The following is a 13,060-nucleotide window of genomic DNA, read 5'->3' as shown; positions in this document are numbered from 1 at the left end:
AGTCTTCGGAGCCGCTGCGCAGTCTCCGTAGTGACTGTTTACCGAGTTGCCACCGACGCGACCGTGACCGCCGTCCATTACGACTTCACTCAGTCTTGTCTGTCCAACGTTCACTAATTCTCGCAGCTGTAAAACAACCCGCTCATTACTATGCCGGTCCCGGATAACTACGACGACGATGTGTTCTCAAGCTCAAGACTGCATCCTAAAACAAGCACGCTGTCTCCTCGCCGATCCCCTTCTCGACAGAGCATATTGCCTCGTCGGTCTACAGCTTCATTACGAGGAGGATCTTCCAGCCTCGCAGAGGCAATGGACGAAAGCGCTGCTAACGGGAATGGCAGGCATTCGCTGGCGCACGAACTTGCTGTGGCACTGATGCCAGAGCCTAGTACTGGCTCCAAGCTACTGGCGGAGGAGTTTGGGATTGAATATGATGAAGGTGCCGAGGGTATAGACGAGGAACCTGAAGGAGCGGAGCCTGCTGTTGATGGGTCGACAGAGCCCGCTGACCAGCTAGGCTCGGAACCCTTGGGACCACCGCGTGCGGTGACACCTCCGGCATTGTCAGTAGACATCCCTTCGGAGATCGACCCTTCCTTCGGCAGTCCCGTATCTACTCGGCGGCGGAGGCCTAAGCCAGAGCAAGATGCCATGGACGTACTTGCCCATGATCTCGAGAAGACGGAGAAGTTCTTATCTCACCTGCGAGGGATCGACTCAGACATGAGCGCCTCCCATACCCTTCCCCCACTAGAGAAATTTGCCTCGGATATCATACGTCGAATTAACGAAACTGCTCGAGATCGGGAGGGGCAAGTGCGGGCGTTGCTGGAATACGACCGTGAATTCAGGAAGATCGCTGGGGAGGTAAACGGCAACGACGTCTTGGGTCAGCTGGACGAATGGGAACCTTTGGATGATGATCTGTTCGACAAGCCTTTCTCCACCGAAGCCCCCAAGCCAACTGAAAAGGCACTCAGAGCTGTGGTGGAAGAGTCACAATCGTCCTACAATAACGATTGGGAGACGGACCCGGATCGCAATCACTTAGGTGATGAGGACGAGGACGATGATGCAGATCCTCAAACCCCCGCAGTCAAAGATACATTCCCTCCTCCACCACTTGTCGTCGGTCCTCCCACGCCCGCGAAAGCCATCGCTCAATTAACACATTTGCGGACATTCACAGCATCTCTTGTCTCGTCCCTGACCACGATCTCCGAGCACACTCAGATCAACAGTGCCGCCACGGCGGAGACTGGCCGAAAGATTCGCGCCCTGAAGAACAAGATTGGAGGCTGGAGGACGGAGTGGGATAGTGCAGAGCAGAGTCGGTTAAGGATCGAGAGGTGGGAAGCCGGAATTCAGGATGGGGAGAACAGTGTTCCTGGCACGCCTACAACCCGTTCCCCTGGTGCACGGAGAAGGCTTGACGGTAGAAAGGTCGTGCAAGAACAACTCCATGGGTTCGAGCAGGCCTTGCTAGAAGCTAGTCTGAAGACGCAAGCGATCATGGCGGCATCATGAGCGTTGCATTCTTTCCTTATTAGTTGTCCATATTTCTATATCTATCAGTCGCGTTGGAAAGCTGTCCTCTATACCCCCAGTATTGATTTATCACGGATCGTTAACGAGCACTGCACTGTAGCCCCTTGTCATGTTTATTAGAACACTATGATACACTACACTCTTGTCTACTCATCCTTCTGGTTTAGACATCTGACTCAATCTAACCGCTGCATGTAAACCAGTTTGATCTGCGGACGCACCAATTACTTCGAGGCCGCTGAAAAGGTGTGAAACGTACCTGGCGTCAACTGCTTCCTTGCGCACGGCCCTCTTAGGGTCGTCGAGAATGTTGCTTAATTCCTTGAGGACGGTAGATTTGTAAGGATGCAGTTTGTCATATCGCACCGACTTCGGCAGTAGACCTAGATATTTCAAAGCGGCTACCCTCACACGCTAGAATGAAATGATCAGTCGACGCATCCTTCCTTCCGGAATACTGGATAAGGACGCACGACGGAAGGCATCTCTTCTATTTTACTGTTTTCAAGCATGGCAGAGACAAGAGTGCCAATGTGCTCAGCTATGATACTGGAGCCGTTTGGATCAGTGTCCGTCGCACTATGAAGGGTGCTGATCACGTTGGCACGGATGTCCGGATCCCGCAGCTGCAGACCACGAAGAAGAAGGGGTATAAGCTACAGGAGTCGGTGAGGGCTCTTCACTCGTCCAGTAGGAGCGAATGGCATACGGTAGGCATTTCCGATACATAGGTTGTCTTGGGCACAGTCTTGATCAACGAAGTGAGGGCTACCAAATACGCAACTTGCTGACGGCCATCTTCGTGATATCCCAGATTAACTCCCAACAGCCATACATTAGAAAATATGCTTACTGGCCGCGCCCTTGGCACCTTCGACTATCTGGGGCAGAAGCCTGTTGCAGTAACGCTGGGCGAAGAGTATCTACCGATAAAACAACTCGTCGTAAGTGACATCACGGACTCGAGCGCGGTGGACTGACCCTAATAACTGCATGATTGTATTTTGTTAGGATGTCATCTGCAGCTACAATACCGCCCAAAGCCCTGGCTGCGTCCCAGTTGATGTCCGTGTCGTCAAATACTTCAAATAAGCGGTCAACAAACCCTTCCGCTGAAGGATGGCCTCTTGTAGCTAGAGCTTTAGTCACCTTAGCTTGAGTCAGAAGGCTATCACAAAAGGTACAGACAGAATCAAGCTCACCCACGTCCAAGCGGATATCGAGAGTCGACGACGTACTACCGGTCGATCCGCGACTGCAATGTCACTTGGCCAAATTTGCTCCTGGCAGGCAGTCAAAAATTGGGCGGCATCTAGGTGGTAGATGAATATGAAATTACAGCCATCGACAAAGATAGACTTACCATCGCATCTTTTGTTGGTAACGGAGGCAATTGAATACCACGCAGCTTCTCTTTGCAGGAGGGTTTCCGAGTGATGGACGCTCCAAACGTAGAGCTGCTGTAGGAACTGGGAGGTATCTGCAACGGGCAACGCGACCTGAAACACACGGAGGATTCAGCATGAAGTGGTAAGTGGCATTGAGGAACACATACGTCTTTATGCAGCGCAATAATCGCCGCTGAGAATAAGACGATCATATTCTTCTGCAATGAAGGTGCACTGGGCTGATTTCATTAGGTGCTTCTTACACGCGCACACATCTCGGGACTGACCTCTAGAGGTTGGAAGACCTGGTCATCAGGTATTTTAAGGCTACCAAGCGCGAGGATTTTTGCATTCCCATGTAGATAAGCTTTGATAAGACTATCCAGGAAGGACTGTTGCTTGCTATTGCGAACAATGTTTCGTCAGCAAAAGCCGTTCTCGGTAAGCGTACTGATATGTGCTCACGGTGTAGGTATTACCTGTACCACCAAAGTGATAATCTCCCCGGCCGTCTTCAAAAGACGTGGCTCTGAAGCCACCATATGCAAGCCAGTAGCCTGAAGCACAGAGTAAATGAACAGATTGTACAACCGACACACAAGGCGGTCGAGGTATTTCGCCACGTCTAGGTGGCCGAGGTCGACCTTATCCTTCAAGACGTTTCGAAGAGTGAGGAGGATGGAATGCGCGTAAGCCGCACTAGGCTCAATGTCCTCCTGCGAATGAGCAGTAGATCCGCATATAAGGTCGAGCTTCGTGGTTAGCCGGACAACAAGCGTTTCAAACAGGCTGGGCTGTTTGCAAAGCTTAGATAAAAATGCCAAGGTTTGCCAGCATTTAGCTCGCTCGGAGGCGGCCTCTCGCGGAGGTGCACGGTCAGGAAGGGTACTGAAGAGTAAAGGCAAGGTAGTCCCTTCGACATGCATGGGAGAGCGAGTGGACACAGTCGACAAGAGGTCTAACGTAGAATCGCTATACGGCGAGGAGACACGATGAGAACATGCAACGAGGAGTAAGTAAGTCAGTTGTACTGACATGATCTCTTCAGTATTAGCCCATTCCAAGGGGATGATCTCGTTGACATTGTGGACGGTATAGCCCAGCTCATCATTGCTCATCAGCCCCTTCGTTGTGACCAACGCCTTTAATCCCTCTAGAGCCGTGGTACAGGAACTTTCGTTTTTCAGGCCAACAGTCATGATGCCAAGTAGGTCGTCCTTGAATTGGGCTAGTTTGACCTCGGACTCTGACTCCGGTGCGGAGTCACGAGCAGCCTTGACCAGCTCAGTCAACAACGTTAGGGTCGGCGTCCGATTGGACGCCTCGTCAGGATTGTGGAACAGTGCGGTAAGAAGAGGTACAGCTTTTGCAAGGGTATAGGTAGAAACGGGCCCTGAAAGGAAAAGGAAGAACATGAGTGCCACTCCACAATCACTGACAGCCATTGTTTTCACCTGTCGTCGAGAGGAAGGCGCATAGCGTCTTGACGGCTGGTTTTGCCTGACTTTTCTCCGGTTCCTTCAGGAGGTCTAAACACTCGTGGCAGACGTCTTTAACTAGACCGGGCGTGTCTGCTGTCTTCCTATCAGCATAGATTACCTTTACCAAGGTCTGTGTGGTCTTAAGCGCTTCTCCCTCTGTTTCTTGATCAGTTGGTTGGAATATCTGTATATGTGTGAGCAGATTGCCATGTTTGACAGATGCGGGCATGCCTCGAGGCGGAGACAGTTCCATAGCTTCTTTGCAAACGATGCTGCAGTGGTTGCTCCATATACTGGAAGACATAAGACAAGACTCTGTAGCGTATCTCTCTGCATGTACCATAATTAGTGAATGGAGAAGTATCTCGGGATGAGACCCCACCTTTGTCACGGGTGATCCCGCAGTTAGTTTCTCTATGAATAGCGGTATCCCGAGAGGTCCAAAGGCGGCTGTTGCGCTCAAGCATGACCTACATATCAGATCGTAGTCCCAGAGTTGACGTGGTATCGATCAGCAGAGCTGGTTTACTTCCATACCTTAAGGCGTTCTTCAAATCATCCGTCGTGATACCATACGGGTCATCTGGAGGTGGTCTGAAGGTTATGGGGAAATAGCAAAAGGTTATGTTAAAGAAGTCCTGTGATCCCATAGTTTGAGCGCGTAGCTGACGACGTACAGGCAAACATACCTCGATATGGTCTTTCACGTCGAACTCAAGGAGGAGTACTCGGTCAATCCCGAAGCATAGTACGAGATTCCGAGGATCCTTCTCCCCGTTCACGAGAGATATATAGCCCGGCACGAATCGTTTTGATATGCCTTTCAAAGCTATCGTGACCTGCATTCGTCAGGCGTTTGCGTAGAAACAAATAGAGCAAAAGGACGCGCCATCTCGGTGTTTGGCCAGCATATTGTCGATAATAGTTAGAACGATGAACCGCTGCGACTGGACGAGGGACTTCATCTTGACGTGCGCCAGTATCCTGCAGATGACCCTTCAGACAAGCCATGAGAGATATAGACAAGATATGGCTCACGCATCGAAAACATCGACTGCATCGCCAGAAGTGAAGGTTGGTAGGTAGGTGAGAGACAGTAGGCCCTTCAGAGCGGGGACCACAGTCTCTGGATCTTCTAGCTGCCCGCACAAGAAGGACACAAGGACTTTCACTTCCATTCAGACGAAAGTAAGCTCAGGATCTTCTGTCACTAAGCGACTAGTCGTACCAGATTGGCGATTGAAACGCTCAGGAGGGCATCCTGATAGAACAGCCGACATAAATTCGACGCCTACATGATATCATGGATGTGAAGACATGATTTCTGCTAGTCCGACTACCCACATTACCCTTGGTTCTAAGTGCATCTTCCTCCGATGTAAGGTACTCTCCCAAAGCTTTCACTACGTCCAATAGTGTGCCCTGCCCGTCCGAGATAGCTGCAAAGGGATTTTGGTACCTTTGTATGTCAAAGCGCCACTTACACATACCAGCGACAGTCTCTTCAACATCTTGGTCTCTGCCAGAGGCCATCCACGTCCGGACGAGCCTCCCTATTCTTTCTGGACCATCCATCTGTTCGATCCGGATTTACTGGTCACAAAGCAGGAGGGAATGAGAGGGACGCGGAGTTTGCCGCGGGCCACTTCTCTCCCTTAGTACCCTTACTGCCACAGTTCTCTCTCTGCCACCGTCTGGTCCAACGTCGCTGCTGCTGTCGGCTGCGCTGTGGAATCCCTCGCTTGCCGTTGGGCATGATACGCTTGAACTCATCTCTACGTCTGGCGTCGAGAAGACCCCGGTTTATCAACAGCTCCCGTTTTCAGTTCTCGACCTCTTTTCGCGTTCAGAATGAACGTCCCCCGCGCAATCCGGAAGACGAGTTCACGGACAAGTTCAACTATAATCCAGAGGTATCCTTCTCAGAGAGTGCAAATCCGGAGCATTTTCATTATCCTACGGTGACGGCGAATGACCTGGAATGCCGAGAGGTACCACCCACAGAAGTGCGGATGCTCGTCCGAGACTTCATCGAAGACTCTCTTTACAACCCTAACTATGGGTACTTCCCTCGGCAAGCAGTCATTCTCGATCCCCCAAGCGCAGGCTTCGACTTCCCCTCCCTGCGGAACGTCGTCGACTTCGAGCAGAAAGTGAGCGAGAAGTACTTCTCGTACGGGTACGACACGAGTGGGCCGGGGAGGCAGATATGGCATACGCCCACGGAGCTCTTCAAGGTCGCCTCCTTCCCTCCGCCGCTGGCCGTGTATCCCGGTGCTGATCAATGATAAATTATCCTAGCCATGGTACGGCCAAGCCATCGCCAAGTGTCTCATATCAGAGTATCTCCTCAAGTACTTCCCGTACGAGGATTTCGTGATATACGAAATTGGTGCGGGCAACGGCACTCTTGCTTCGAATATCCTGGACTATATCCGCGACAATCATCCTGACGTGTACGACCGAACTCGGTATAATATCGTCGAGATCAGCGGCAGATTAGTGGAGGTACAGAAGGAACGTCTTTCCGCTAGCCACCCTTGCGTCAGAGTGAACCACCAAAGCGTGTTCCATTGGAATAAACGGGAGCCTGCGCCATGTTTTTTCATCGCTATGGAAGTTATTGTGAGTTGAGTTACGATGACCGCCGAGGCAAGGAATGAAACGTCTGTAGGATAATTTTGCGCATGACGTGATCCGTTACGACCTTCGAACCCTTGAACCGTACCAAGGATGGATTGCGGTCGACCGTAATGGCGACTTCAGCACTCACTACACTCGTGTGACCGACCCTCTCATCGCTTCCTTCCTGGACATGCGCGGACGGCTCAAGCATCCCCCACCCATTAAACCTGTGTTCCAAAAGTTCCCAAGCCTCCGCAAAGCGTACGCGAGCATGCCGCTGGCGCCCAATCTCTCACAAGAAGAATACATACCCACGCGGCTTCTAAGCATGCTCCTCACCCTGCGCGAATACTTCCCCCGCCACCGCCTCCTGCTCTCCGACTTCTTCTCCCTACCCGACACGATCCCCGGGCACAACGCGCCAGTCGTGCAGACACGGTTCCGGAACACGACCGTGCCCTGCACAACGCTCACCGTCAAGCAGGGCTACTTCGACATCTTCTTCCCCACGAACTTCGAGCGACTGCGCGATATGTACGAGCATGTCCTGTCCGAGCCGATCTCGTCGTCGGAGGCGCTCCGGGCGCTGCCGCAGGCGACGAGCGCGTCGTCGCTCTCGCTCGGCTCGGACTTCTTTTCGTCGTACCATCCGAAGAATAGGCGGACGCCGCTCGACGGGGTCGTCTCTGCGAGCGGCTTGCCGGTCGGAGAGCGCAAGTCGAGCGTGTTTACGCATGCGGAGTTTTTGCAGACGTATGCGGACCTCGCGAACACGAGGTTGAAGAACGGCGAGAATCCGATGTTGGAGTATTATCAGAACGTCAAGGTGCTATTTTGATAGTATCGCTGGGCATCCTCACTACGTCGATCTATCGTAACACCGCTTGCTTGGATCTATACTCTCATGATGTACAGATAATAATGAAAAGCCTCGCCCAGCTCCTTGATCTCTAGTGTCGTCCCCGGCCTCGTAACATACCGGCGGCGAAAATGGGGCTGTCCGAAGGTAAGGTAGATAAATGTGCCTTTGCCCTTGCGTAGCACTCTTCGCTGCAGTGAGACACTGGAGAGATGGGACTAGGGGGTATCGTACCTGATGACTTCGTCTACCTCTTTTGTGCAGTTTTCCACGACTTCCTGTGGGGGGTCCTGTAGGGTTTGCGGAGAATTGGCGTGGAGGCACGGAGATGAGGCATATGGACCTTACCCAGACGTCGCCTTTGGAGGTCATCATGGCATCCATCGTTCCTGCAATTTCGATAATAGGTGGATAGCTCGGTATGAACCCAGATGGTGATCCTTGCCTTTGTCGATTGCTACGTCGAATGTATCAGAACCGAACGACAGGGCCCTGACGTCCATCTCGTGCCCTTAATGCGTAGTCAGGACGCGGGTTGTGTCGAGGCAGCATAGCTACGTACATTCCATCTCTGGTCTGGGTTCGCTATGTCTTTCCTTCATCTGTTGGATGACCACGGACGAATACTGCATAGCAATCTGTGTGGGTCCCCAAGGATAGGGCGAAGATCCAGCTTACATCGACATTTACAATATTTTTGTATCCATCATCGTACATCTTCAGACATGAGTGTTCCTGGTCAAGATGCAAACTGATGGAAGACAATTCACCTGCTCGGACAATCTGGAGTTACCACATCCCAGCATCAATATGCGTGACGCCTTGTCGGGAATCAGCTCGCGAAACATGTCGGCCACATCGTCGTAGGACTTGAACCAGTCGAAGGTCGTCCCGTCTGACTCCCTGTCCATGATTTATTATCTGAGGAAGTCTGACATGGGGAGATTTCCTCACTTCTCGTATCTCTTGTCCCTGCATCTCAACATACATATAGGTCGATTTCAGCAGAGCAGAGTAGAGCAGTATATTACCAATATTCCTTCGTCCCATACTCCTCGTTACTCTGAGGCAGAATATCGAGACCCATTACAGCAGTTGCAAACCGCGGAAAGAGATCTATGCAAGGGATCTGGACAGATCCCGACCGGGAGACCGGCCGTGAACTGACGAGATCTGCCCGATCCCGCCGGGGCCGAGAGTGCGGGGTTGGGCAGAAGGCTGGACTCGGAGCGCAACGACGTTCTCTGCGTTTCTTCGTCCCACTGCTGCTCGCTGACGACGACTACCATGGTATGTAGTATGCCTTTGGGCGGTGGACGGTAACTGGCCGCTGACGGAGAGGCATAGTCCGCGTATCCTGCGTATGTTATGGGAGGTTTGTGTATCGTCGGAGGGGTCACGGGCTTTACGAGGACTCGGTCGGTGCCCTCGCTGGTCGCTGGGGTCGGGTGCGTATGCTTTGCTACGACTATCGTATTGGTTGGTACTCATTCCGACAGTGTGGGGCTGCTCTACCTCTGGAGCGCGGATAGCATCAGGAAGGGCACTGCGAACGGTCTGGAGGGCGCTCTCGGTACGTGCATTCAGCCAGCTTATCGCAAGGCGTCGTAGCGCAATGTTTAACCTCGGCTTAGGTGCTTCCGCTTTACTGTTGCTTTCTTCACTCCCCCGTGTCGCAAAGGGACCGGTGCCCCAAGTCCTTGCTGCCACTTCCACCATCACAGGACTGTACTACGGCAAGACCGTGTACGACCTGTCTCGGCACTGAAGAATAACTGATGTCTGTATGCTAATCTGTATGTGTGCTGCTTGTATATTCATCTATCAATGCACCCTGCTCTGCCCCTGTGGATGATGGAAGGATGTGTTCGCATTTAACTTCGTAATTGCTAACGACCAGGTAAGCCCAGTGACAACTCAGGATTGCTACGTCTGAGGTGAGAGGTTAGTAACGACTTCGCGAACTCGACCCGAGTGGGATGGCGACATTGGTGAACCGGTGACGCCCGATGTGTGTCTAACTGATGACTGGTGACAATCCCCTTACAGTATTTTCGCGGTGCGATTTCCGCCGTATCAGTTGGAATAGTGGAAGTCAACGACAAGGTGGAAGATATGACGAGCGTACCTAGTCACCCCCGGACAATAATGCAGCTTTGGTCCGACAGCAATGGAATGTGGCCTCAACTGCGGCATTCCGCAGGCCGTAACCGATGCACATGCCGACGGCAAAACGCCTAAACTAAGAAACGTTGTGGCGCAAACGCGTCGCCCCTCGTGCGGAATTGCACAATTACAGATCATTCATGCAGCCAATTTTCGCTGTTATTCCTCTCCAGTTCCAAGAGCGTGTTGTACGATAGCTACAAGAGACGACGACGATGCCCGCCAACGCCGTCGCGGAAAATGTCCTCGGCACGATGGGTAAGTGTACAGGGTACTTTGAGGAAAACTACTGACCCGGGAGCCACGACTGGAAATTAGGCACGATATGCTGGACAGCCCAGCTCCTTCCGCAGATATGGAAGAGCTGGCGGACGAAGGACACAGAGGGCCTCTCGCACTGGCTCGTGTACGCTTATCGTCCCTCTCCTCAGCCTAATCCCCTCACTAACGTTGATACCTTCTCCAGCCTCATATGGACCTGCTCCTCCGCCTTCCTCGGCGTCTACGCGATCGTGCAGGACCTCAACATCCCGCTCATCCTCCAGCCGCAGCTCTTTGGCGGCTTCTCGCTCATCTCGTGGGGCCAGGTAAGTGGTGTGTCGCAGCGGGCAGCGATGACCCCACCGCTCACCCCTCGGCAGTGATTAATATCGCTGGTTTCTCTAGTGCCAGTACTACGGGAAAAAGCGCTCGCTGAAGACATGCTTGCTCATGGCCGCCGCCATTGCGCTCGTGTTGGGCGGGTTCGAGGCCGGGATGGTCTTCGCCGTGCGGGTAGGCCAGTTTCGGAATTGTGCCTGCGGGGTTTATTCACGGTTTTCGTAATCCCCAGCCGTCCTTCAACGCAGGCAACCAGCGCCCCGTCCAATTCTTCGGTATCTTCAGCTCCGTGCTCATCTCCGCCGGCCTCCTGTAAGCTCCCCCGCTCTCCCCTCCTGGTCACCATATACTGATCGCCCCCCTTCCCCTTGCAGCCCACAATACTACGAGATCTACAAGCACCGCGAGGTGATCGGGATTTCCACCATGTTCATGTTCATCGACCTCATGGGCGGCGTATTCTCGGACCTGTCGCTTGCGTTCAAGGACCGGTTCGACGTCATCGCGGGCGTCACGTACTCGCTCGTCATCGTGCGTCTTTCTGTTATATTACGACTGCCGTATTTTTCAGGTGCTCATTCTGCGTTTGCCGGTGCGTAATTAGGTGCTGGACGCCGTGGTAGTGCTGTGCGCGCTGATCCTGAACCCGCTGGCCCGCCGGCGAAGGCGGCGTGAGGCTACAGCAGCAGTGGAGCGGAATGAGCAGGGACCCTCACCGCTTCCACCTGCGAGGGACGACGCCGCACGGACAGAGGAAGGCCGGCGGTCGATCACGCCCACTCTCCACGACGAAGAAACGAAAACATAAACCCGTAAGCTCAGCATACGACGTTAAGTATGTATTGTACTAGTACTGTACCTATTATACCCGTAAGCTGCAGGAGGGTTAGTAAACTACGGGTATGTGGGTATATGACTGCTACTCATTTCAGCAAGCACGCGTAGCGATAAATGCAAGTCCGTCCGACATGAAGAAACAGAAAAATGGCAGTGGACATTGATTCCACAGTGGTAAGGCAAGCCGGGATGTCGGCCCGGATCTCCCGGCCCTCGTCGATTGCCAGTGCACTCCTTCACGGCTTGCATGGGTTTGAAGCACCTGGGGGCTGGAGGTGGTGCATGACTAGGTCCCGTTCAATTTAATTTCCCCAGAGGACGCGGCATTGCTTCCAGTAGTGCTGCTGCAGGCGACTTCCCCTGACTCACTGTCTTTGCTGAAGATCACCACCCCCACGAAAGAGTTCTTCGCAAGGCTCGTAGTGTGCGTCCCGCGAATTTAATTATTGGATGTGACACTGGGGCCCGGCGACAGGGCAGGTCACGCATCAAATGCGCTGGATATCATGATGAATGCGGTTTGTTGCATGCACTGAAGCCCTCAGGCTCTGACACGGTTCTTTGGGCTTGGATGCCGGCCGCCCTGGCAGGTGTGCCGGTGACTTACCTGAGCTTACCTGTCACTGTCCATCGTCGTGCTCTGGCATTCTTCCAGATACACGACAGACGGTATCGCGATGCCCTCGCACTTCGCTTCGCCGGCGCCCTTGCTTCCTCGAGCTGCGCTTGACGGTGGCGGGTAATGAGGACTACATATAGCCCTCGGTGTTGAACTGGGCGCTGACTTAGCTGCCAGGTTCTACAACGTACCAGAACATACCAGAACCCTCTGGAATATTCTGGTATATTCCATTATTGTACAATGGCATGGAGCTCATGTGGGTCAGTGACATCATAGGTGGAGCTCAGTAGGATTATAGATATTCCACGTAGCTTAGTCAGCCTATGGGCCACAGTGTATATATACCCTGCAGCTCTGCTGCCTAATGACAAGGGTCGTTTATACGAGCTTTACCAGTAGCTACAGCATCCAACCAATACAGGTGAGTTGTGTAGGGCGCACTGTGCGTGCTGCTGCCTCCATAACTCTTCATCAGGTTATGAGCCCAAATAGGCAGCTTGCGTCTGCGCGGTAACTCGCTGCAGCGCGTTGCGCCTCGCTCACCTGTGCATCGCCCTATGCGCCCTCACAGGCTGCAGTGTGGCTTGATGCGTGATCATCGCCGTAGGCGCTGTTATCAGCAGCCATCAGGCTTGATGATCGATCCTGGGGTAACTCCCTAATGGAGCCAACAGCATGGAGCAGTGCGCCCTTATCGGGCTGCATAGCCTCGCTGATACTGATGAGATCTCAATACAGATTTCAGATCTCTCAACCGCTCCGCAACAATGTCGAACAATCTGATCGCCGTTGTCCCCGTCCTCGACGGCTCGAACTGGTCGCTCTGGTCCCAGCAGATGAAGGCGTACCTCATGTCCCAAGGCCTTTGGGGACACTGTGACGGTACAATTACCATGCCTGACCCTGTCGTAACCACCTACAGGACGGCAGC

At 53.0% G+C, this 13,060-nt stretch overlaps 6 protein-coding genes across 6 annotated transcripts; 4 read left to right on the top strand and 2 right to left on the bottom strand.

The window, feature by feature from the left end:
* Positions 1 to 150: 150 nt before the first annotated feature.
* GLOTRDRAFT_128556 (uncharacterized protein) lies at positions 151 to 1,530 on the top strand (the record flags this gene model as incomplete). The annotated part of the gene is made up of 1 exon (XM_007867278.1): positions 151 to 1,530. One exon carries the CDS (start codon positions 151 to 153, stop codon positions 1,528 to 1,530), a length of 1,380 nt encoding a protein of 459 aa, XP_007865469.1.
* Positions 1,531 to 1,732: 202 nt separating this feature from the next.
* On the bottom strand, positions 1,733 to 5,953 carry GLOTRDRAFT_128555 (uncharacterized protein; the record flags this gene model as incomplete). Its single annotated transcript, XM_007867277.1, has 21 exons — positions 1,733 to 1,760; positions 1,811 to 1,965; positions 2,025 to 2,207; positions 2,261 to 2,349; positions 2,405 to 2,474; positions 2,533 to 2,700; positions 2,754 to 2,863; positions 2,915 to 3,050; positions 3,107 to 3,178; positions 3,227 to 3,341; positions 3,405 to 3,496; positions 3,539 to 3,911; positions 3,975 to 4,332; positions 4,394 to 4,521; positions 4,958 to 5,058; positions 5,110 to 5,259; positions 5,353 to 5,404; positions 5,459 to 5,591; positions 5,649 to 5,711; positions 5,770 to 5,859; positions 5,911 to 5,953. 21 exons carry the CDS (start codon positions 5,951 to 5,953, stop codon positions 1,733 to 1,735), a joined length of 2,709 nt encoding a protein of 902 aa, XP_007865468.1.
* Positions 5,954 to 6,164: 211 nt separating this feature from the next.
* GLOTRDRAFT_75387 (DUF185-domain-containing protein) lies at positions 6,165 to 7,985 on the top strand. Its single transcript, XM_007867129.1, has 4 exons — positions 6,165 to 6,657; positions 6,722 to 7,045; positions 7,095 to 7,579; positions 7,739 to 7,985. Exons 1-4 carry the CDS (start codon positions 6,175 to 6,177, stop codon positions 7,881 to 7,883), a joined length of 1,437 nt encoding a protein of 478 aa, XP_007865320.1. The 5' UTR covers positions 6,165 to 6,174; the 3' UTR covers positions 7,884 to 7,985.
* On the bottom strand, positions 7,940 to 8,991 carry GLOTRDRAFT_115796 (S-adenosyl-L-methionine-dependent methyltransferase; the record flags this gene model as incomplete). The annotated part of the gene is made up of 9 exons (XM_007867128.1): positions 7,940 to 8,090; positions 8,139 to 8,194; positions 8,253 to 8,293; positions 8,350 to 8,415; positions 8,467 to 8,530; positions 8,583 to 8,621; positions 8,675 to 8,807; positions 8,859 to 8,876; positions 8,936 to 8,991. 9 exons carry the CDS (start codon positions 8,989 to 8,991, stop codon positions 7,940 to 7,942), a joined length of 624 nt encoding a protein of 207 aa, XP_007865319.1.
* Positions 8,992 to 9,105: 114 nt separating this feature from the next.
* On the top strand, positions 9,106 to 9,752 carry GLOTRDRAFT_110863 (uncharacterized protein). The gene is made up of 4 exons (XM_007867127.1): positions 9,106 to 9,194; positions 9,252 to 9,352; positions 9,404 to 9,477; positions 9,539 to 9,752. The coding sequence occupies exons 1-4, from the start codon at positions 9,192 to 9,194 to the stop codon at positions 9,670 to 9,672; spliced, it is 312 nt and encodes a 103-aa protein (XP_007865318.1). The 5' UTR covers positions 9,106 to 9,191; the 3' UTR covers positions 9,673 to 9,752.
* Positions 9,753 to 10,285: 533 nt separating this feature from the next.
* On the top strand, positions 10,286 to 11,617 carry GLOTRDRAFT_138294 (uncharacterized protein; the record flags this gene model as incomplete). Its single annotated transcript, XM_007867126.1, has 7 exons — positions 10,286 to 10,328; positions 10,389 to 10,476; positions 10,537 to 10,657; positions 10,737 to 10,844; positions 10,903 to 10,982; positions 11,045 to 11,201; positions 11,275 to 11,617. 7 exons carry the CDS (start codon positions 10,286 to 10,288, stop codon positions 11,476 to 11,478), a joined length of 801 nt encoding a protein of 266 aa, XP_007865317.1. The 3' UTR covers positions 11,479 to 11,617.
* Positions 11,618 to 13,060: the final 1,443 nt, after the last annotated feature.

This window comes from Gloeophyllum trabeum, assembly GCF_000344685.1.
Source record: "Gloeophyllum trabeum ATCC 11539 unplaced genomic scaffold GLOTRscaffold_00005, whole genome shotgun sequence".
Taxonomy (NCBI): Eukaryota; Fungi; Basidiomycota; class Agaricomycetes; order Gloeophyllales; family Gloeophyllaceae; genus Gloeophyllum; species Gloeophyllum trabeum.
This window is presented reverse-complemented; position numbering and strand designations above follow the sequence as displayed.